The sequence below is a fragment of the Neoarius graeffei genome, chromosome 13, assembly GCF_027579695.1.
Source record: "Neoarius graeffei isolate fNeoGra1 chromosome 13, fNeoGra1.pri, whole genome shotgun sequence".
NCBI classification, from domain to species: domain Eukaryota; kingdom Metazoa; phylum Chordata; class Actinopteri; order Siluriformes; family Ariidae; genus Neoarius; species Neoarius graeffei.
Window position 1 is genome coordinate 8074708 of NC_083581.1, and position 23551 is coordinate 8098258.

The 23551-nt window shown below is 41.7% G+C and overlaps 2 protein-coding genes across 2 annotated transcripts in view; one reads left to right on the forward strand and one right to left on the reverse strand.

The window, feature by feature from the left end:
* Positions 1-90: 90 nt before the first annotated feature.
* psma8 (proteasome 20S subunit alpha 8) lies at positions 91-19227 on the reverse strand. The gene is made up of 7 exons (XM_060937181.1): positions 19019-19227; positions 13886-14012; positions 13407-13531; positions 13184-13306; positions 869-988; positions 427-489; positions 91-346 (listed from the first exon to the last, which is right to left on the reverse strand). Exons 1-7 carry the CDS (start codon positions 19112-19114, stop codon positions 254-256), a joined length of 747 nt encoding a protein of 248 aa, XP_060793164.1. The 5' UTR covers positions 19115-19227; the 3' UTR covers positions 91-253.
* Positions 19228-22735: 3508 nt separating this feature from the next.
* Positions 22736-23551, forward strand: part of LOC132895989 (calcium-responsive transactivator-like) — an 80092-nt gene continuing 79276 nt past the window's right edge. Inside the window, exon 1 of the mRNA XM_060936715.1 lies at positions 22736-22804. Coding sequence (XP_060792698.1) covers positions 22736-22804 — 69 coding nt within the window. The remainder of the gene's footprint in view (positions 22805-23551) is intronic.

Consider the following 23551-nt stretch of genomic DNA (forward strand, 5'->3'; position numbering starts at 1 on the left):
GCTTTATGATGGAAATGATATTGGAATTGGAGAATGTAGATTTATGTATGTGTAGATCTGTCAGCCTTTGGCATTTGTTCCCCAAAAATTGATTTCAGAGGCTTTTTTGGTTTCCTTTATTTTTGTTTTTGTATATGAATTAACTGGGGACTTTGTACAAAAACAACCATTGTTAATAAAATGGAAAATGGCTGATAAACCTCGACCTCTAGCGTATTAATTCATTGCTGCCAAATGTTTGATCCAAGCTTGTTCAGGATGTTGCGGCTTTCTTTTTCTTCTCTGCTTCCTCCTTTTCTTTCTCCAGTGCAGATACAATCTTCCCCACCTCTTCAGGGTCTAAAAGCTACAGTACAGAAATACCAAGTTGGAAAAATGACCTTGTGATTGGAGGATTTGTGGTGTTTGTAGTTGCCTATGACTGACCTTCATGGCTTCACCATACTTCATTGTGGCCAGTTCAATATTTTTTCCGGCAGTTTGCACCACCTGAAAATTAAGTTTGGATTAATTGTTTAACTTGTTCAGCCAATAAAAATAAGATTCCATTACTTAATGACTGCATGGCCAAAACCACTTTTACCCCTTCAGTCACTTGTCTATGGTCTGAGATTCAATATCTACTATGAACCTGGTATAGAATTATGGGATTGCCTTCTCTGGGAAGGACTGTCTGAAGACAAATGTATACTTGTTTGCTTCCCGCCCAAAAAAAAATCAGAAGTGGCATGTGACTGATTCCCATATTATCTAAATTAAAATTGACATTTACCCAAGAGTATGTAGTTAAAACTATACAGCTCAGTCCGATATCTTGGTCAATAATTACAATGCTATAAAAGTGCAGCTTGGTGCTTAACTTCAGTACCTCAAGAAGAGCTCGGACAGCCAGTTTGAGGACCAGTTCATCAGACTCCATGTCGTCATCTTTGTAGTTCTTCTCCAGGAATTCACGAACTGTTTTTGCTGATCTCCCAATAGCATTTGCCTAGACAGGATGGATTAAAAAAAGAAGAAAAACTCTTCATAAACTTAGGTTTTGGTCATGTTGAGTCCACACAGCTAAAGGGTGACTGTTCAGCCCAAAATTGTGGCGTTTGTCACCTTAAATGCTGTCTAGACAGCAGCTTTGCTGAATTCTTGATTGGCTGGTGGATTTCTTTTGCCACACTTGATGGTACTGTGGCTGCAAGTCAAATGTTAATGCAGTCTCCAGTGCCATTGTGTTGTAACAAAGGGTAAGCTGGCATGTTTTCACAAATTTCAGTGTTGTGTGTGGTTTTTTGTGTCTTGAACATGAGCTGCTACCCCTCTCTAACATGAGAGGAAAAACAGGCTCATGCAGGATAGAGTACAGGTGCTGGTCATATAACTAGAATATCATGAAAAAATTGATTTTCAGTAATTCCATTCAAAAAGTGAAACTTGTATATTATATTCATTACACACAAACTGATATATATTTCAAATGTTTATTTTAATTTTGATTTATAACTGACAACTAATGAAAATCCCAAATTCAGTATCTCAAATTAGAATATTAAGACAATACAAAAAAAAGGATTTTTAGAAATGTTGGCCAACTGAAAAGTATGAGCATGTACAGCACTCAATACTTAGTTGGGGCTCCTTTTGCCTGAATTACTGCAGCAATGCGGCATGGCATGGGGTCCATCAGTCTGTAGCATTGCTCAGGTGTTATGAGAGCCCAGGTTGCTCTGATAGTGGCCTTCAGCTCTTCTGCATTGTTGAGTCTGGCGTATCGCATCTTCCTCTTCACAATACCCCATAGATTTTCTATGGGGTTAAGGTCAGGCGAGTTTGCTGGCCAATTAAGAACAGGGATACCATGGTCCTTTAAACCAGGTACTGGTAGCTTTGGCACTGTGTGCAGGTGCCAAGTCCTGTTGGAAAATGAAATCTGCATCTCTGTAAAGTTGGTCAGCAGCAGGAAGCATGAAGTGCTCTAAAACTTCCTGGTAGACAGCTGCGTTGACTTTGGACCTCAGAAAACACAGTGGACCAACACCAGCAGATGACATGGCACCCCAAACCATCACTGACTGTGGAAACTTTACACTGGACTTCAAGCAACATGGATTCTGTACCTCTCCTCTCTTCCTCCAGACTCTGGGACCTTGATTTCCAAAGGAAATGCAAAATTTACTTTCATCAGAGAACATAACTTTGGACCACTCAGCAGCAGTCCAGTCCTTTTTGTCTTTAGCCCAGGCGAGACGCTTCTGACGCGTCTCTTGTTCAAGAGTGGCTTGACACAAGGAATGTGACAGCTGAAACCCATGTCTTGCATACGTCTGTGCGTGGTGGTTCTTGAAGCACTGACTCCAGCTGCAGTCCACTCTTTGTGAATCTCCCCCACGTTTTTGAATGGGTTTTGTTTCACAATCCTCTCCAGGGTGCGGTTATCCCTATTGCTTGTACACTTTTTTTTTTTCCTACCACATCTTTTCCTTCCCTTCGCCTCTCTATTAATGTGCTTGGACACAGAGCTCTGTGAACAGCCAGTCTCTTTAGCAATGACCTTTTGTGGCTTGCCCTCCTTGTGCAAGGTGTCAATGGTCGTCTTTTGGACAACTGTCAAGTCCGCAGTCTTCCCCATGATTGTGTAGCCTATAGAACTAGACAGAGAGACCATTTAAAGGTCTTTGCAGATGTTTTGAGTTAATTAGTTGATTAGAGTGTGGCACCAGGTGTCTTCAATATTGAACCTTTTCACAATATTCTAATTTTCTGAGATACTGAACTTGGGGTTTTCATTAGTTGTCAGTTATAATCATCAAAATTAAAAGAAATAAACACTTGAAATATATCAGTCTGTGTGTAATGAATGAATATAATATACAAGTTTCACTTTTTGAATGAAATTACTGAAATAAATCAACTTTTTCATGATATTCTAATTACATGACCAGCACCTGTAGAATGCCTTTATCGTCACTGTGCAAATGTACAATGAAATTTAGTTCATCATAGGAGAGCAAAGCCACTGCATACATACATGCATGCTGCCACTATTGGGCACTTCAGCCCACAGCCATCTCGCATTAACCTACACTACCATTCAAAACTTTGGGGTCATTTTGAAATGTCCTTATTTTTGAAAGAAAAGCACTGTTCTTTTCAATGAAGATCACTTTAAACTAATCAGAAATACACTCTATACATTGCTAATGTGGTAAATGACTATTCTAGCTGCAAATGTCTGGGTTTTGGTGCAATAGGTGTATAGAGGCCCATTTCCAGCAACTCTCACTCCAGTGTTCTAATGGTACAATGTGTTTGCTCATTGCCTCAGAAGGCTAATGGATGATTAGAAAACCCTTGTACGGGGATTTCCGGTTTGGCCATGTGGAGATAGGCAGCAGACTGAGGGAGCTCCCGACTTAACCTTTCAAGTAAACTTTTAAAACACCATATCTGGCATTTTAACTTTGCAAAAACAAAAGACTCGTGTTACTGCTTCTACACTGAGAGGAAAACGTCGATATTTTAATGAGTAAGCAATCCAACAAGACGACATCTTCACATCCAGCTACCTGAACTAGCGTTGCTAGCAAGCTGGCTACAATGGCGAATGCGGCTGAAGCGACTCCAGCTTCGGGAGTTACCATGAGCTAGCTTGTGGTGGAGTTAGATAAGCAACGAGCCTCACTGAAGGAGGATATTTCTACATTGATACAGGAATCCGTGGCTACATTACATTCTTCTGTAAATGAGCTTACAGAGACTGTGAATAGTGTTCAGGCACGACTAGAAGCAACTGAAAGCCTCCATAACATCGATGCATTTCATGATTTAAAAAAAAAACATCCCCCCTTCTGGTTTTTTGACAAATCGCACCCTGGCGATAGCTATGTCATAACCTACTTTATGTTAGATTGCAACTTATTGATTTATCCCCTCTCTTTTTTGGAGTGAATATGCTGAATATGTGCGTTTATTTGTCAAAGTGACACAAATGGGAGCAGCCTAATGTATGTTAGTAAGCTTAAAGCTTCATGGACAATTGGAAGTTTAACCACAATAGGGCTGCGGTTCATCGTCGTTCAAAAGATGAACCTAGTGTTTTCTTATCAGGGTATGGGTTGGCCGGGTTTTCTTTCTCAGGGATTTTGGTTTGTTTTCTCCTCTCCTTCCATCCCCCCTTGATAAGGCTCTGCAATATACATGTTATCTATATTGTCACGTTGCTATTATTAGGAAAAGGCAATCATAGGAAGTAATGGTATGGCTGGAGGGTCACCAGTTCGGTTTATCAGTTGGAATGTCAGAGGCCTGAATGGTCCAGTAAAAAGGGCCCGTATATTTTCACACTTGAAAAGACTGGGCACTGAAATTGCATTCTTACAGGAAACGCATTTGCGTATCCAAGGCCAAATTTTACTCAGGAAAAACTGGGTAGGACAAGTCTTTCATTCATCTTTCAGTAGTAGGGCTAGGGGAACGGCAATATTAATTCATAAAAAAATACTATTCACAGCTTCTGATATAATTTCAGATCCCCAGTGTCAGGTAGGCTTTTTCACAGCCCTGTGGTGTTAGTTTGCATTTATGCCCCCAATTGGGACGATGCTGATTTTTTAAAGAAAATAATGTCCTTATTACCAGATTTGAACAGTCAACGTCTAATATTTGGTGGAGACATGAATTGTGTCATGGATACCTCCCTGGACCGCTCGAACCCCAGGGTCATACCCACATCAAAGATGTCCAGGGCCCTTTCTAGCCTCATGACTCACATAGGTTGTGTAGCTCCGTGGAGGCTTTTATACCCCAGCAAAAAAGAATTTTCTTGTTTCTCTCATGTACATCAGTCATATTCAAGAATAGATTATTTTTTTCATAGACAAGTGTCTCCTACCTTCTATTAAATTTGTACAATATTCAGCAATAGTGGAATCTGACCATGCACCTGTAATTCTTGACGTTAACATTACACTTAATTACTCTTCACGACCAACCTGGAGGCTGAACACAGCTTTACTTTCAGATAAAATTTTTTGTAAGTTCATCTCCAAAGCAATAGATGATTTTTCTGTTAACCAATCAGACTGACTCCATATCACCATCATTATTATGGGAAACATTAAAAGTTGCTTTGAGGGGCCAAATTATATAATTTTCAGCATCACGCAATAAAGATAGAAGACAAACACAGGAAAGGCTAATTAATTCTATTTCAAACATTGATAATCAATACTCCAAGACCCCAACACCAGAACTATATAAAGAAAAACTAAATCTTAAAACTCAATACGAGTTATTATCCACAGAGAAAACAGAGTATAACTTGTTACGGTCACGCACATTTTTTTATGAACATGGTGAAAAGGCAGGTCGCCTTCTTGCTCACCAGCTGAAGGGTAGGTCAGCATCTCGTCTTATACCCACTATTAGGAAAAACAATCAAGAATTGACAGTAGACCCCCTGGAAATTAACAATACTTTTAAGGAATTTTACTCAACATTATACACAACAGAATCTCCCCCTGACACTCTGTTCATGGAAGAATTTCTAGAAAATTTGAATATCCCAACAATTTCACAGGACCAATGTGAAGATCTAGAGAAACCCCTTGATAAGCAGGAAATAGAAAACTCAATCAGAGAAATGCAGAGCGGAAAAACGCCTGGACCCGACGGTTTTCCCGTTGAATTTTATAAGAAATTTTCCTTACAGCTAACACCTCTGCTACTCAGGCCCTGTCCACACGGCAACTGATTCAGGTGAATCCGATACAATTGTTTATCGTTTCGGCCTGGTGTCCACACGGCACCGGCGTTTTGGGTGCCCCAAAACGCAATCTTTTGAGAACGGGTTCCAGAGTGGAAAGATCTGGCAACGTTGCCATTGCGAAGTCGTCTGGATGAGTAGAATGGATTTGTTTACGATGACGTCACAACCACATGACTGTGAGTGCTTTACGCCAGGTAGAAGTGTAACGAACTCGATGCGAGTTGTCAACAAATCCTATAACTTGGTTCATGAAACGCGCTTACAAAATATTTTCACTGTGAATATTTATTGTGTAATGGTGCAAAGTGAGAGAGAGAGAGAGAGAGAGAGAGAGAGAATAGCCCTTAGGGCAGAGTCAATCCCGCCAGCAAAAATAGGGAAAAAAAGGAGCGATCTCACCTCTTCAGATGTTGGTTTAAGTCCTACAATACATTCCTCAAAAAGGGCGTAGAAGAGCAAATTAATCCATCAACGTGTAGCATTCAATTTATTCCGGACCATTAAAGACGCCGCCTTCCGCGTAGAATCATACGTCATCCTCGCCGCCATATTGGATGGGTCAAAGCGGAGAATAAAGATGCCTCATTCATGTGCTGCGTTTAACTGTACCAACAGGTTTACCGTCCAAACGAGATCACATGGGATTACCTTTCACAGGTGAGACTGGAAAAATACTTTTCATTGTATTTGGTCATTATAATGTAATTTTACGAACAGATTTTTCTGACTTTGTGGCTAATATGAAGTCTCGCGCATAATAGTTTATGCGCATGCGTCCTTACTTCTTCTATTGTTCTGGTGTCTCCGAAGGGACCGTCTTACAGCGCCCCTAGAGGTGTGGCATGTGTATTGCATCGTTTTCAGCAAGCGTTGCATTGCCATATGGACCTGATATTTTACTGATCGTTGCCCATGTGGACGCGATATTTTTTTAAATAACATCTCGTTGCCATTGTCGTGTGGATGTAGCCTCAGTCTGTTCAACCATTCATTTGAGAAGTCTGCCCTTCCACAAACTCTCACAGAAGCGCTTATCACAGTCCTGCTGAAACCTGGCAAGGAACCAACAGACTGTAGCTCTTACAGACCCATATCACTGTTAAATGTGGATGTGAAGATACTCTCCAAGGTTTTAGCTGCTAGAATAAATACAGTGATAACAGGCATAGTTTCAACTGACCAAACAGGTTTTGTTAAGGGCCGTCACTCATTCATTAACATCCACAGGCTCTTAAATGTAGTACACTCTCCGTCGTCTGGGGACACACCAGAGGCGGTTGTTTCCCTGAATGCGGAGAAGGCCTTTGATAGACTAGAATTCAACTACCTGTTTTATGTATTGACTAAATTTGGGTTTGGACCCAAGTTTGTGTCCTGGGTGAGGCTGTTATATTCCTCTCCAAAAGCTGCAGTAGTCACTAATAAAGTTTGTTCTCAATATTTTCCTTTATCCAGAGGAACGTGGCAAGGCTGCCTTCTCAGCCCATTGCTATTTGTTTTGGCAATAGAACCTTTATCGCTAAAACTCAGAACCACGCAGTCTATACAGAGTATAAGAAGAATGGATACAGATTATAAAATTTCTTTATATGCAGACGATCTTCTAATTTGCGTAACAGACCCCTTATTGTGTACACCAGTGATCTTGAGTATTTTGGGGGGATTTCAGTAGATTTTCAGGATACAAAATTAATTATTCAAAAAGTGTGTGTTTCCCTATCAATGATAAAACTCATACAATCAAAGAGGCAGACTTACCTTTTAGTGTTTCTGAATCTGGGTTTAAATATTTGGGAATTAATATTACCCCTACATTTTCTGGTCTGTATAAGGGCAACTTCACTCCTTTACTTGGAAAATTAAAAGCTGATCTCCAACGATGGAGTACTATTTATTTGTCATTGGCTGGGAAAATTAACTGCATCAAGATGAATGTGCTGCCAAGGTTTTTATACTTATTTCAAAGTATTCCATTTTTTTCCTGAAATCTTTCTTCCGCTCCCTAGATGGGTTAATTTTAAGTTTTGTATGGGGAGGTAAAATTTCAAGAATTCGTAAAATATTCTTTGAAAGGCCTAAGCAAAGTGGAGGACTGGCTTTTCCAAATTTTATGTTTTATTACTGGACGGCAAATTTGCAAAAAATATTATATTGGTTTCAATCCCCTCATATAGACTGGTGCCGTGCTGAGGCACAATTTTGTAAAGGGTCATCTCTCACTGCATTACTTACATCAAGACTCCCCTTTTCCCCCTCACGCTTCTGTTTTAGCCCAGTGATAACTTCAACGCTGAGAATTTGGATGCAATTTAGACAAGCATTCCATTTGACTGAGCTTTCCATGCTTAGCCCTATTTGTGATAACCCTCTTTTCCCAGCTTCCAGACTGGATGGCACTTTGAAACAATGGGAACACATGGGCCTTAAGGCTTGCAAAGATTTCTTCATAAAGGGGGTTTTCCTGAGCTTCATTGAGCTGGTAAACAAATTTCAAATTCCAAGAACTGGCTTTTTCAGGTATCTCCAGATACAGTGGTGCTTGAAAGTTTGTGAACCCTTTAGAATTCTCTATATTTCTGCATAAATAGGACCTAAAACATCATCAGATTTTCACACAAGTCCTAAAAGTAGATAAAGAGAACCCAGTTAAACAAATGAGACAAAAATATTATACTTGGTCATTTATTTATTGAGGAAAATGATCCAATATTACATATCTGTGAGTGGCAAAAGTATGTGAACCTCTAGGATTAGCAGTTAATTTGAAGGTGAAATTAGAGTCAGGTGTTTTCAATCAATGGGATGACAATCAGGTGTGAGTGGGCACCCTGTTTTATTTAAAGAACAGGGATCTATCAAAGTCTGATCTTCACAACACATGTTTGTGGAAGTGTATCATGGCACGAACAAAGGAGATTTCTGAGGACCTCAGAAAAAGCGTTGTTGATGCTCATCAGGCTGGAAAAGGTTACAAAACCATCTCTAAAGAGTTTGGACTCCACCAATCCACAGTCAGACAGATTGTGTACAAATGGAGGAAATTCAAGACCATTGTTACCCTCCCCAGGAGTGGTCGACCAACAAAGATCACTCCAAGAGCAAGGCGTGTAATAGTCGGCCAGGTCACAAAGGACCCCAGGGTAACTTCTAAGCAACTGAAGGCCTCTCTCACATTGGCTAATGTTAATGTTCATGAGTCCACCATCAGGAGAACACTGAACAACAATGGTATGCATGGCAGGGTTGCAAGGAGAAAGCCACTGCTCTCCAAAAAACATTGCTGCTCATCTGCAGTTTGCTAAAGATCATGTGGACAAGCCAGAAGGCTATTGGAAAAATGTTTTGTGGACGGATGAGACCAAAATAGAACTTTTTGGTTTAAATGAGAAGTGTTATGTTTGGAGAAAGGAAAACACTGCATTCCAGCATAAGAACCTTATTCCATCTGTGAAACATGGTGGTGGTAGTATCATGGTTTGGACCTGTTTTGCTGCATCTGGGCCAGGACGGCTTGCCATCATTGATGGAACAATGAATTCTGAATTATACCACTGAATTCTAAAGGAAAATGTCAGGACATCTGTCCATGAACTGAATCTCAAGAGAAGGTGGGTCATGCAGCAAGACAACGACCCTAAGCACACAAGTCGTTCTACCAAAGAATGGTTAAAGAAGAATCAAGTTAATGTTTTGGAATGGCCAAGTCAAAGTCTGGACCTTAATCCAATGGAAATATTGTGGAAGGACCTGAAGTGAGCAGTTCATGTGAGGAAACCCACCAACATCCCAGAGTTGAAGCTGTTCTGTATGGAGGAATGGGCTAAAATTCCTCCAAGCGGTGTGCAGGACTGATCAACAGTTACCGGAAACGTTTAGTTGCAGTTATTGCTGCACAAGGGGGTCACACCAGATACTGAAAGCAAAGGTTCACATACTTTTGCCACTCATGGATATGTAATATTGGATCATTTTCCTCAATAAATAAATGACCAAGTATAATATTTTTGTCTCATTTGTTTAACTGGGTTCTCTTTATCTACTTTTAGGACTTGTGTGAAAATCTGATGACGTTTTAGGCCATATCTATGCAGAAATATAGAAAATTCTGAAGGGTTCACAAACTTTCAAGCACCACTGTACGTCATTTCATTCAAACCCACTTCCCATCATTTCCTCAATTGCCAACGCCCTCACATGTAGAGAATATATATTGTTAATTCCTCTAATTTTTGGAGGTCAAATTTCAAAATTTATAATTTGATTATGACAGCTAACAAGGTCTCTATGGATGGCATTAAAATAAAATGGGAAGAGGAACTAGGTACAAAAATTCCAGAGGCAGCATGGAATAGAGCTTTGTGTTGGGTGAATGGGACGACTTCTTGCGCATGGTTAAATATAATTCAGTTTAAAGTCCTACACCGCTTGCACTATCGTAAAGTTAAGATGGCAAAAATATATCCCAATTCAACTGACTTATGTGACCGTTGTAAACAAGGCCGAGCAGACCTCTCTCATATGTTTTGGTCGTGTCCAAGACTTCAGGACTTCTGGACGTCAGTATTTGATATCTTAAAGGAAGCCTTTGATTTAGATTTACAACCTACTTTTATAACAGCCATATTTGGGGTCACAGGGAGTGGAGATTATTTAATGCCTAATCGCAAAGAAGACATCGTTGCTTTTGCTACTTTAATTGCAAAGAGACGTCTATTGATGGAATGGAAGTCAGCAACTTCACCAAAAGCTTCAGCATGGCTCTCTGACATGATGATGTTTCTGAAAATTGAAAAGATTGAGTTCACCCTCAGAGGGTCAACAAGGAAGTTCTTCAAAACCTGGGACCCTTTACTGACATACTTTGACGAGCTTACCACATTGCCCTCCTCATAGCTTGACCCAGTATATCTCATCTCATCTCATTATCTCTAGCCGCTTTATCCTTCTACAGGGTCGCAGGCAAGCTGGAGCCTATCCCAGCTGACTACGGGCGAAAGGCGGGGTACACCCTGGACAAGTCGCCAGGTCATCACAGGGCTGACACATAGACACAGACAACCATTCACACTCACATTCACACCTACGGTCAATTTAGAGTCACCAGTTAACCTAACCTGCATGTCTTTGGACTGTGGGGGAAACCGGAGCACCCGGAGGAAACCCACGCGGACACGGGGAGAACATGCAAACTCCACACAGAAAGGCCCTCGCCGGCCCCGGGGCTTGAACCCAGGACCTTCTTGCTGTGAGGCGACAGTGCTAACCACTAGACCACCGTGCCGCCCTTGACCCAGTAGTGAAGTGCAAACTATACACTTTCAACTGTCATGGACAGAGCCCCCCCTCGTGTGATTTTTGTTTGTTGTTTGTTTGTGTTTTGTTTTTTCTTTTTCCCGGCAGGAATGTTGTGGGTGGGATATGGGTTATAAGGACTTTGAGAGAGTGTAATACTGTACTGTGACATACATATCTTTTGAAATAATAAAAATTCATGTCAAAAAAAAAAGAAAACCCTTGTACAATCATGTTAGCACAGCTGAAAACAGTTTAGCTCTTTAGAGAAGCTATAAAACTGACCTTCCTTTGAGCAGATTGAGTTTCTGGAGCATCACATTTGTGGGGTCGATTAAATGCTCAAAATGGCCAGAAAAATGTCTCAACTATATTTTCTATTCATTTTACAACTTATGGTGGTAAATAAAAGTGTGACTTTTCATGGAAAACACAAAATTGTCTGGGTGACCCCAAACTTTTGAACGGTAGTGTAACTGCATGCTTTTGGACTGTGGGGGGAAGCAGAGCATCCAGAGGAAACCCACAGGGAGAACATGCAAACTCCACACAGAAAGGCCCCTGTTGGCTGCTGGGCTCAAACCCAGAACCTTCTTGCTGTGAGGCAACAGTACTAACCACTTACACCACCAAGGAACAACTTGCTATAGCACAAATGGGGGAAGCCATGGCCTTATGGTTAGAGAAGCAGTTTTGGGACAAAAAGGTTGCCAGTTTGATTCCCTGGACCAGCAGGAATGGCTGAAGTGCCCTTGAGCAAGACTCCTAACCCCAGGCTGCTCTGGGGATGTTGTACATTGCTCTGGAGAAGAGTATCTACTAGATGCGGTTAATGTAATTGAGCACTAATTTTTTTTTTTTTGCATATTCCACAGCATTAAATGGCTAAAGTTTGATATAATTAATGAAATATTGTAATTGGTGGCAGTGGTACAAGTGTGTGAGAGGGATCATGTTCGGATGTGCTGCTGCTGCTCTTGGAAAATAAGCAACTTCAGGGCCTTCACAGAAACACCACTTCATTACTCCACCCAGTCGGTGATTTTTTTTTTTCCTGTAATAGCACTCTGCCAAGTGTTTGTTCCCCCCCAATAAGGTACAAGTTATTCCCTGAGGAAAACATCTCATCTCATTATCTCTAGCCACTTTATCCTGTTCTACAGGGTCGCAGGCAAGCTGGAGCCTATCCCAGCTGACTACGGGCGAAAGGCGGGGTACACCCTGGACAAGTCGCCAGGTCATCACAGGGCTGACACATAGACACAGACAACCATTCACACTCACATTCACACCTACGGTCAATTTAGAGTCACCAGTTAACCTAACCTGCATGTCTTTGGACTGTGGGGGAAACCGGAGCACCCGGAGGAAACCCACGCGGACACGGGGAGAACATGCAAACTCCGCACAGAAAGGCCTTCGCCGGCCACGGGGCTCGAACCCGGGCCTTCTTGCTGTGAGGCGACAGCGCCAACCACTACACCACCGTGCCGCCCCTGAGAAAAACATGTTACTATTTATTTATTTATTTTTTTAATTAATTTAACTGAACTTGTGAAGCGGCGGCATGGTGGTGTAGTGGTTAGCGCTGTCGCCTCACAGCAAGAAGGTCCGGGTTCGATCCCCGTGGCCGGCGAGGGCCTTTCTGTGTGGAGTTTGCATGTTCTCCCCATGTCCGCGTGGGTTTCCTCCGGGTGCTCCGGTTTCCCCCACAGTCCAAAGACATGCAGGTTAGGTGAACTGGTGACTCTAAATTGACCGTAGGTGTGAATGTGAGTGTGAATGGTTGTCTGTGTCTATGTGTCAGCCCTGTGATGACCTGGCGACTTGTCCAGGGTGTACCCCGCCTTTCGCCCGTAGTCAGCTGGGATAGGCTCCGGCTTGCCTGCAACCCTGTAGAACAGGATAAAGCGGCTAGAGATAATGTGATGAGATGAGAGATGAACTTGTGAAGCATATATGTGGAAGTTTTGGTAGCTTATCACAAATTGTAGAAACAAAACCAAGTTGCACTTAAACAGGAAAGGGTTTTTTTTGTTGTTTTTTTTCCCCCCTCTTCTGGAACATTGTGTTAACAGATTTAAGACCGTATAAATCACTGATATAGAAAAATGTAGAAGGTAGCATCCCTACCTTCCAGGCATGGTACGTTCCAGAAGGGTCAGTCTGATACAGATTGGGTGTACCATCAAAATCAAAGCCCACGATGAGGGATGAAATCCCAAAAGGTCTTCGTCCGTTACTCTGTGTGTACCGCTGCACAAAATACCGATGTAGACATGTGAGTTGTGTAGATGAAATCACTGCACTAGTGTCGCACGATTTATCTGTAAAGACTTTGGAGGTGTTTGGTTACCTGTTTCATGTTGGAGATGTAGCGGGTGATGTACTCCACAGTGACAGGATCCTCTACAGTCAAGCGGTGGCTTTGACACTCCACTCGAGCTCTGTTAATCAAAATCCTTGCATCTGCGGTCAGGCCTGTAGATTGGAGGAGCCAGGAAAAATGGATCGGGTATGTATGATTTTGATTTTGTTGCCCACCCCCAAGATTATAGCTTCATTTACTGTATGCATTTTAGATTCTCATACTTTGCTAGTTTCGAGCTATATTTTTATTTTTTCCAGGACTAGTATTAATCCTGTTTAGTTGTAGCCAATAGATGAGTCATTTTAGCTCAATGTACAAATCTGTTGCATGACATTCAACTGACATTTAACTAATATTTAAATGTCATGTTAACATCAATTGCTATCTATTTAGAAGTGCTATTCAATTTTACAGAGGAGGTAAAATGTCAATTATTTAAATGATGACCTATAAGGTTTGCTTACCAGCAAATGCCATGAAGACGTTGTCATCCAGAGCACAGATTTTCCGTACGGTCCTGTCATCCTGAAGCATGGCTGCTGATTTCTTCTCAACCCCGAGCACAACAATGTTTTTGCCCCTCACCCCCACCTGCAAGTTCAGTTTCTTTATTAATCATATGCACAGAGACAGGAGGCACTGTACAATTTAATTCTTACAAATTAGTCCCTTGGTGTCGTACTGAATTTTCATAAAAGTCTAAATATAGATTTAAAATGTTGACGAGGGAAAGCAAATGAGTTTGAGTACACACTTTTTAGCAGGTATTGGAATAAAATGGTGGGGGGGGGAGAAGACAATTCATCTTTTCAATTTAATCTCAGGGGCGGCATGGTGGTGTAGTGGTTAGCGCTGTCGCCTCACAGCAAGAAGGTCCGGGTTCGAGCCCCATGGCCGGCGAGGGCCTTTCTGTGCGGAGTTTGCATGTTCTCCCCGTGTCCGCGTGGGTTTCCTCCGGGTGCTCCGGTTTCCCCCACAGTCCAAAGACATGCAGGTTAGGTTAACTGGTGACTCTAAATTGACCGTAGGTGTGAATGTGAGTGTGAATGGTTGTCTGTGTCTATGTGTCAGCCCTGTGATGACCTGGCGACTTGTCCAGGGTGTACCCTGCCTTTCGCCCGTAGTCAGCTGGGATAGGCTCCAGCTTGCCTGCGACCCTGCAGAACAGGATAAAGCGGCTAGAGATAATGAGATGAGATGAGTAGTCAAATTCAACCCAAACACATGAGTTGGCGCATCCGGCCAATAGGTGATGAGTTTAAACCATTGTGTGTTGTCCGTCCGGCGTCATCCACATTTCACGAAAATCGCTTCTTCTCGGTCAATTCTTGACTGATTTTTTTTTTTTTTTTTTGGCAGGACGGTAGGTCTGCCTGGGGTGCATGTATTGTAGCTTCGAACCAAATTTGCATAATTGCAATTAATAATGAAGATATGGAGTAATTAATCAATCCCTAATGAGCAGTTTCCACACAAATTGCTTCTTTTCCCTAAATTCTTCACCGATTTTGATTGATTCTGGCATGAAGGTAGGGGTACCTCGGATGCATATAACTTCCACCCAAATTTGCTTAATTACAATTATTAATGAAGTTATGGACTAAGTCTTAATGAACAGTTCAACAATTCGGTCAATTCCTCACCGTTTTGGATTATTTCTGGCAAATAGGTCAGTATTCCTAGGGTGTATATAACTTACACTATATATAAAGTGTGTGTATATTAATATAGCTTGCAACATTTTATTGCGCAAGGTGGCCCACTTTAGATCACTCCTTCTGGACTAGACGGGGCCAAAGTGAGCTACACCGTCATTGATGGTCTCATTATAGATATGCCACAAAATGTTGTGAATAAATGAAATTGTTGTTGTTAATATTTATTTTAGGGACAGAAATGAAAATCATTTGCCTTCTGTAAACAATTGCTGTAAAACTTACAGTATAGCACCGTATTATTTTACAGTAAGATACTGTGTGACACTTGTACAGTAAATAACTGTAGGTGGCTACGTTTATACAGTGCAGTGTACTGCTACCGTAACGTGCGAAGGTTTCTGGGAATTTTTTGGCGCTAAGCACGAAGCGAGCGGACGGATGCTGATGCAACCCACTCACCCACTGCCGTGAATCTGGTAAGGGAGCAGGAAGCAAACTCTTTTGCAAGTTGCCTCTAAATATAATAAGCTTTACTGGATGTTGAACTCATACTGATTTGTTTTTATGACTGGTATTTTTCAACGTGTGCATAAGTCGGCAACATCTGTATCAATTCTACAAGTATACAAACGCAATCTAACGTTGTTTTTTAGGCCTAAACATTAGTCTCAGGGTGTCGTAGTGGTTAGCGCTGTCGCCTCACAGCAAGAAGGTCCGGGTTCGAGCCCCGTGGCCGGCGAGGGCCTTTCTGTGCGGAGTTTGCATGTTGTCCGTGTGGGTTTCCTCCGGGCGCTCCGGTTTCCCCCACAATCCAAAGACATGCAGGTTAGGTTAACTGGTGACTCTAAATTGACCGTAGGTGTGAATGGTTGTCTGTGTCTACACTGTTAAAAATTTACTGTAAAATTTACAGTAACATCTTGCAGTAGTGGTGGCACGGTGGTGTAGTGGTTAGCGCTGTTGCCTCACAGCAAGAAGGTCTGGGTTCGAGCCCCGTGGCCGGCGAGGGCCTTTCTGTGTGGAGTTTGCATGTTCTCCCCGTGTCCGCGTGGGTTTCCTCCGGGTGCTCCGGTTTCCCCCACAGTCCAAAGACATGCAGGTTAGGTTAACTGGTGACTCTAAATTGACCGTAGGTGTGAATGTGAGTGTGAATGGTTGTCTGTGTCTATGTGTCGGCCCTGTGATGACCTGGCGACTTGTCCAGGGTGTACCCCGCCTTTCGCCCGTAGTCAGCTGGGATAGGCTCCAGCTTGCCTGCGACCCTGTAGAACAGGATAAACCGGCTAGAGATAATGAGATTAGATTTTATGGATTAAAAACATTGAGATGATGAACCATCTGAAAGTCTTTTTTTGGGGGTACGTCTTACCTTCTCCGAATAAGTAATGGTTACTACAGTAAGTGATATTAATTACCTTTGATTAGTAATTATCAGGTATTACCTACTAGCAAACAAGAGATAATTTTACCCAATTTCAGTGAGAAAGTAGCTGTTGAATAGGTACATAAATGTGAGGTAAATTTTACCCAATTTATTTAAGTATTTCATAGCTTTTTATTTCAGTTATTTTATACTCATCTCATTATCTCTAGCCGCTTTATCCTGTTCTACAGGGTCGCAGGCAAGCTGGAGCCTATCCCAGCTGACTACGGGTGAAAGGCGGGGTACACCCTGGACAAGTCGCCAGGTCATCACAGGGCTGACACATAGACACAGACAACCATTCACACCTACGGTCAATTTAGAGTCACCAGTTAACCTAACCTGCATGTCTTTGGACTGTGGGGGAAACCGGAGCACCCGGAGGAAACCCACGCGGACAACATGCAAACTCCACACAGAAAGGCCCTCGCCGGCCACGGGGCTCGAACCCGGACCTTCTTGCTGTGAGGCGACAGCGCTAACCACTACACCACCGTGCCGCCCTATTTTATACTCAATATATGGAATTAAATCTACCCCAAACAAGTCAATGCAAATTGTTACCTCAGATTTATTGGGTAAATTCTATAGGTTACTTTTTTCAGTGTAAGTATAATAGATGGATCAGATCACAGTCTGAAGCTTAAACCTACAACTTCCGGGAAGCACAAATAACACTGGGGAACACAATTTTTGTTGAGTTAGGTCTGACAGCTGTTTTTAACTAATTTTTGGCTGCAGAATCCAAAACTGATCTCAGTTTTTCTCTATCACGTCAAGTTTTTGAACTATAGGATCCCCGTTTTCTTGAAAAATACTGTACTTAACAGATATGTGCTTGTTTTATAAAAATTTACAAATATTGACATGCAATGAAACATGAAAGAAACAGGCATGACTGCAATGTTTATTTAACACATGTTTTTACAAAGGATATGGCTACTGTAATTATAATTGTGTGCAAGAAGAAGAAACCTTTATTCGTCACATGCACACTTCAAGCACGGTGAAATTCATCCTCTGTATTTAACCCTTCTGAAGCAGTGAACGCACGCACTCAGAGCAGTGGGCAGCCACACCAGAGCGCCCGGGGAGGAGTCAGGTACACTACCGTTCAAAAGTTTGGGGTCACTTTGAAATGTCCTTATTTTTGAAAGAAAAGCACTGTTCTTTTCAATGAAGATCACTTTAAACTAATCAGAAATCCACTCTATACATTGCTAATGTGGTAAATGACTATTCTAGCTGCAAATGTCTGGTTTTTGGTGCAATATCTCCATAGGTGTATAGAGGCCCATTTCCAGCAACTATCACTCCAGTGTTCTAATGGTACAATGTGTTTGCTCATTGCCTCAGAAAGCTAATGGATGATTAGAAAACCCTTGTACAATCATGTTAGCACAGCTGAAAACAGTTGAGCTCTTTAGAGAAGCTATAAAACTGACCTTCCTTTGAGCAGATTGAGTTTCTGGAGCATCACATTTGTGGGGTCGATTAAATGCTCAAAATGGCCAGAAAAATGTCTTGACTATATTTTCTATTCATTTTACAACTTATGGTGGTAAATAAAAGTGTGACTTTTCATGGAAAACACAAAATTGTCTAGGTGACCCCAAACTTTTGAATGGTAGTGTACCTTGCTCAAGGCCGCCCCATGTTAACCTAACTGCATATCTTTGGGGGAAACTGGAGCAAACCCACGCAGACACGGGGAGAACATGCAAACTCCACACAGAAAGGCCCTCGCCGGCCGCTGGGTTCAAACCCGGAACCTTCTTACTGTGAGGTGACCGTGCTAACCACTACACCACCATGCCACCTGTACAAGTAGTTACGGTAAAAATTTACATTTATAGCTCTTTCTGGAGTGTTTAACTTGAGGACTATCGCGTTTGATGCTCCAACAGTAGTCAGCCATCATATGTACATCCCATCTACCCTGATAACGTTCTTCCATAACCTTCAAATAGTCTTACTACAGTGGAATTTTGCTTATCTGAAGGGTAAGCTGTGGAGAAAAAACTTGACGTGCTAGAAAAAAAAAAACCTGACTGCAATTGTGGAATCAGCATGCCAATTTTAGTTTTAATCAGCATAAAAATCTAACTCAACAGAATTTTTTTTCAAATTGTTCCCCAGTATGGCATCACTCTAAAGTAAGAGTTCTACATGATTCCTTATTTTCAACACTTTCCATTTCATTAATGAATGAATCGTGTTTTAGTCTGGAAGATCAGAGCTGGCAGAGGCACATGTGAGTTCAGTGTCTTGTGTTCTAACACTGATCTTTATCTGAACAACAGAATGAATCTAAGATGACTTGGCAAAAATAAATGACAGATTTCTGTAGTGTTGTCCCTCTGACCAGCAGCTCCCATGGCCTCATGAACACTTTACAGACACTGCAAAGTCAGAGCCTCCTGTTGATTTTGCCATTATCCCTGCAAATTGAGGATGATTTCTTTCCCCTTGCCTGTGGTTTTGTCTGGCTGTGTTGTGCTGTGTGCTGTACTCACTGCAGTCGAGCCCTTCTTCACAGCCTCCTGAGCATATTCTACCTGAAACAGGTGGCCATCAGGAGAAAAAACAGTAATGGCTCTGTCGTAGCTCATTCTTTATTTATTCACAGGTTTATATCTTTTGATTTATTTTATTTTTTTTTTTTTTAACACCACCAGACTGTCTCTGCTTTCCGCTTCTCCTCTTGAAAGTAAAAGTGAAAGTAAACGTTTTGAAGGGTAGAACAGTTTTAGCAGCGCCCCCGTGCGACTCTGAGGCCTAATTGCAGTTGAAACGCTTCCCTGCTGCGCCGTGATTGGTCAATGGCTTCATTCATTCATTCATTCATTCATTTACATTTTTATTTCTCATCTCATCTCATTCATCTCATTATCTCTAGCCGCTTTATCCTGTTCTGCAGGGTCGCAGGCAAGCTGGAGCCTATCCCAGCTGACTATGGGCGAAAGGCGGGGTACACCCTGGACAAGTCGCCAGGTCATCACAGGGCTGACACATAGACACAGACAACCATTCACACTCACATTCACACCTACGCTCAATTTAGAGTCGCCAGTTAACCTAACTGCATGTCTTTGGACTGTGGGGGAAACCGGAGCACCCGGAGGAAACCCACGCGGACACGGGGAGAACATGCAAACTCCGCACAGAAAGGCCCTCGCCGGCCATGGGGCTCGAACCCGGACCTTCTTGCTGTGAGGCGACAGCGCTAACCACTACGCCGCCCCCGTGCCGCCCTTTTCTAATTAATTAATTAGAAAAAACACAGCAGGATGATAATAATAAAAATTGTCCTTTCCAATCCAAATTTCTGTGATTTAATTCAGCTTGAATTGCTTAACATAGAAATTTCAATCAAACTTTGTTGCACAGGTCTTGCAAATAACATATCTGTTGTTTTCTTTTTCACCCTTATATCTGTCCAGACCATGAATGGGAAGTTTGGATTTTTTTTTCTTCCAGTGCTCACATTGTCAATTTTTGAAAAAAATATCTCCAGACTTATGCTGGACAACATGCGACAAAGCACTCCACCTCTCTTCATACCTGCATTACTCCTGTTTTTGGTTTTTAATCCCTCATGTTTCCTCCCATTGGCTTCAGGTCACTATGTGATGTGGTCGACTGCGCCGTCGTGTTCTACAGACCTCTTTCTTTCTGCTATGGGACTATGGAGCTTTGTGCTTAGATCTTTGGTGACTTAACAGTCCAATTCGTGACCGACAGTGGCGGTGGCAGTCTGGGCAAGCAAAGGTGTCTCCTGGTAGTTGGGCTAGTAGCTGCATCTTGCGAGCTGTACATGACTTATGCTGGACAACATGCTACAAAGCACTCTACCTCTCTTCATAACTTACTCCTGTTTTTTTTTACCTCTGCCAAGGAGGTCATGTTTTCGGTAGTGTTGGTTTGTTTGTTTGTTGGCTTGTCTGTTAGCAACATTACGGAAAAAGTTATGAATGGATTGTATGGAATCAATTTTGTGCCAAAATGTTCATAGAATACTTTTGAAATATCAAACAAAAACGACAAATCAAAATACAAAAAAAGAAAAAAAAAGTCAATTTTTTTTAGACTGGCAAACAAATTATTCATGTAATCGTGCAAAATATCAGTCTATTACTCTTCAGAAACCTTTTATTTTTGTTCCGTGTCTTTCTCAGTTTTGTTTGACGTAATTTATTTTGGTTGCAATTCCAGCTTTCTCGTTTGCACTCCCTGACTTTTTGCTTGCAGTTTTGGCACAAACTTCACATGTGGGTGGGCTGTCCAGGAATGCATTCCCATTGGCTAACTTGTGTTTGACTGACAGCTACGCTCAGTGATTCCCCCGGAGGCTGTTGCGGCCATTTCCTACTCGGATTCTGGCGGACTGTTTGACGAGTGACCGATCCATTGACGGTAAACAAGGATCGAGTGGACTTCAGTGGCGACTATGATATTGAATTAATTCAACAAAGTGTAAATTCAATATCATAGTCGCCACTGAAGTCCACTCAATCCTTGTTTACCATCAATGGATCGGTCACTCGTCAAACAGTCCGCCAGAATCCGAGTAGGGAATGGCTGAGCGTAGCTGTCAGTCAAACACAAGTTAGCCAATAGGAATGCATTCCTGGACAGCCCACCCACACGTGAAGTTTGTGCCAAAACTGCAAGCAAAAAGTCAGGGAGTGCAAACGAGTAAGCTGGAATCGCAACCAAAATAAATTACGGCAAACAAAACTGAGAAAGCCGCGGAACAAAAATAAAAGGTTTCTGAAGAGTAATAGACTGATATTTTGCACGATTACATGAATAATTTGTTTGCCAGTCTAAAAAAATTGACTTTTTTTTTGTTTTTTTTTTTGTATTTTGATTTGTCGTTTTTGTTTGATATTTCAAAAGTATTGTATGGACATTTTGGCACAAAATTGATTCCATAGGATTGCTCTGAAATTTTTTCCAGAGGTCTGACTGGGCACAAGTAACAATCCATTAAATTTTGGCGGTGATCCGGATCACCTTCTGGATCCTGGATTTTTTTTAAAAGGATTCTTGTCGGAGGTCTGCGCTCTGAGTGCTTTTCTAGTTTTTTTTTTTTTAATCCCTCATGTTTCCTCCTGGGGTGGCACGTTGGTGTAGTGGTTAGCGCTGTTGCCTCACAGCAAGAAGGTCCGGGTTCGAGCCCCGTGGCCGGCGAGGGCCTTTCTGTGCGGAGTTTGCATGTTCTCCCCGTGTCCGCGTGGGTTTCCTCCGGGTGCTCCGGTTTCCCCCACAGTCCAAAGACATGCAGGTTAGGTTAACTGGTGACTCTAAATTGACCGTAGGTGTGAATGGTTGTCTGTGTCTATGTGTCAGCCCTGTGATGACCTGGCGACTTGTCCAGGGTGTACCCCGCCTTTCGCCCGTAGTCAGCTGGGATAGGCTCCAGCTTGCCTGCGACCCTGTAGAACAGGATAAAGCGGCTAGAGATAATGAGATGAGATGAGATCTCTCCAGACTTAGTAGACATGTTCTGGGCAATGCTACAAAATACTCCACTTCTTTTCCTCTATCATAGTAAATGTCATGAAGTTGTCTTATCTTACATAAATATGGCATAACTTTCTTTCTTTCTTTCTTTCTTTCTTTCTTTCTTATCTATATTCCCCATCTGCTCCATTTCTTTCACTCACTCACTATCTACTGCTAATCTAGTTTATTATTAGAACCTTCAAGAGCGCGCTGACCACCACTGACCAATCACGGCGGAGCAGATTCACCGTGGGCGTGGCTACACCCAAGCTCTGTCGGAGAAGGCACGAGCTGCCGTTGTTCACGTGGTGGTGCTGCGCACAACGCGCGTTACGTACAGAAGTGTGCGTAGTGACGTTAGTGAATGAGCTGGAGTGGAAGCGGACGGAGGGAAGCGCTTTGCCGAGAGCTGAGCGGAGCGAACCAAGAGCAGGGGTTTCCGCCATGGAGACCACGGTGCAGTTTCAGCATTTCCATCTCCCACATCGGCATTACCCTTCTCCCTGATTGTATTACCTCTATTAAACGTCAAATGTTTTTGTATACCTCCAGAAGAGGTTATTTTTTGTTGTAAATAAACACTTTGGAGTAGAATCCCCCCCTATGTGCTTCATCATAATCACTTCTGACCTGTCTATGTGACAGGCGCTTGAAATCTAGATAATAAATATTTGAATAAATTCATTCTTATATTCAGATTTTTTCCCCCTGCGATTAAAAACATGTCAGTCACATTTTCATCAACACGGCCGAGAGGGAAAGGTGAAGTGACCCAACAGACCATACAGAAGGTAAATCTGCTGTTTTCTGGGCGACGAAAAGCGGTTTTATTTATTTTATTAGCTATTATTATGATAATTTTAAAAATATGCTTAATGTTTATTAGTGTGAAAGTGGAGAAGTGAAATGGCAACTGGTGCAACAAAAGCAATGATTTGTGTTTACACCTCATGCATATAAACATAAATACCAAACCTAATTCAGTTGTCTTTATTATTTAATTCTTCATTTATACAAACATGTAGTAGTAATAATAAAATTGTTCAGATGTTCATTATGTATATTATACTATGCATTATATATATATATATATACACACCATATTTTTTTACTTTTATTTATATATCATAATTATTTATATATATATATATATATATATATATATATATATATATATATATATATATATATGTACATTATTCCATAATCCTGGAATGAGGATTGAGCCTTTTCAATGATATATATTATTTCTATCCACGTTCACTGGATATGAGCAATCGCGCACTCTGATTGGCTACTCTACTACTAGGATATCAGCTCATATACCGTGAGTAGAGAAAAACAAAATGGCGGAGCGTTTTGCTGAACCAATAAAAACTCTACTCAAAAACAAAACCCAAAAATATACAAAAAAAAAAGCAGCAAGAAAATAATGAAAGTATTTAATGGTAAGAAATAGGGCTGCGTTAACCTAAACGTAACATCAGGTACAGTTACCGGTACAGAGGTCCGGACCTGTACCTGAACAATTTGACAAA

What these genes read in the sequence shown, in the direction of transcription:
- psma8 (XM_060937181.1), bottom strand. Translation starts at nt 19,114, where the DNA reads ATGAGCTACGACAGAGCCATTACTGTTTTTTCTCCTGATGGCCACCTG. An exon ending in CTGTCCGAGCTCTTCTTGAG is followed by an intron (nt 490 to 868) that starts GTACTGAAGTTA and finishes CTTAATTTTCAG; the next exon opens with GTGGTGCAAACTGCCGGAAA. An exon ending in AGTATGGTGAAGCCATGAAG is followed by an intron (nt 347 to 426) that starts GTCAGTCATAGG and finishes TCTGTACTGTAG; the next exon opens with CTTTTAGACCCTGAAGAGGT.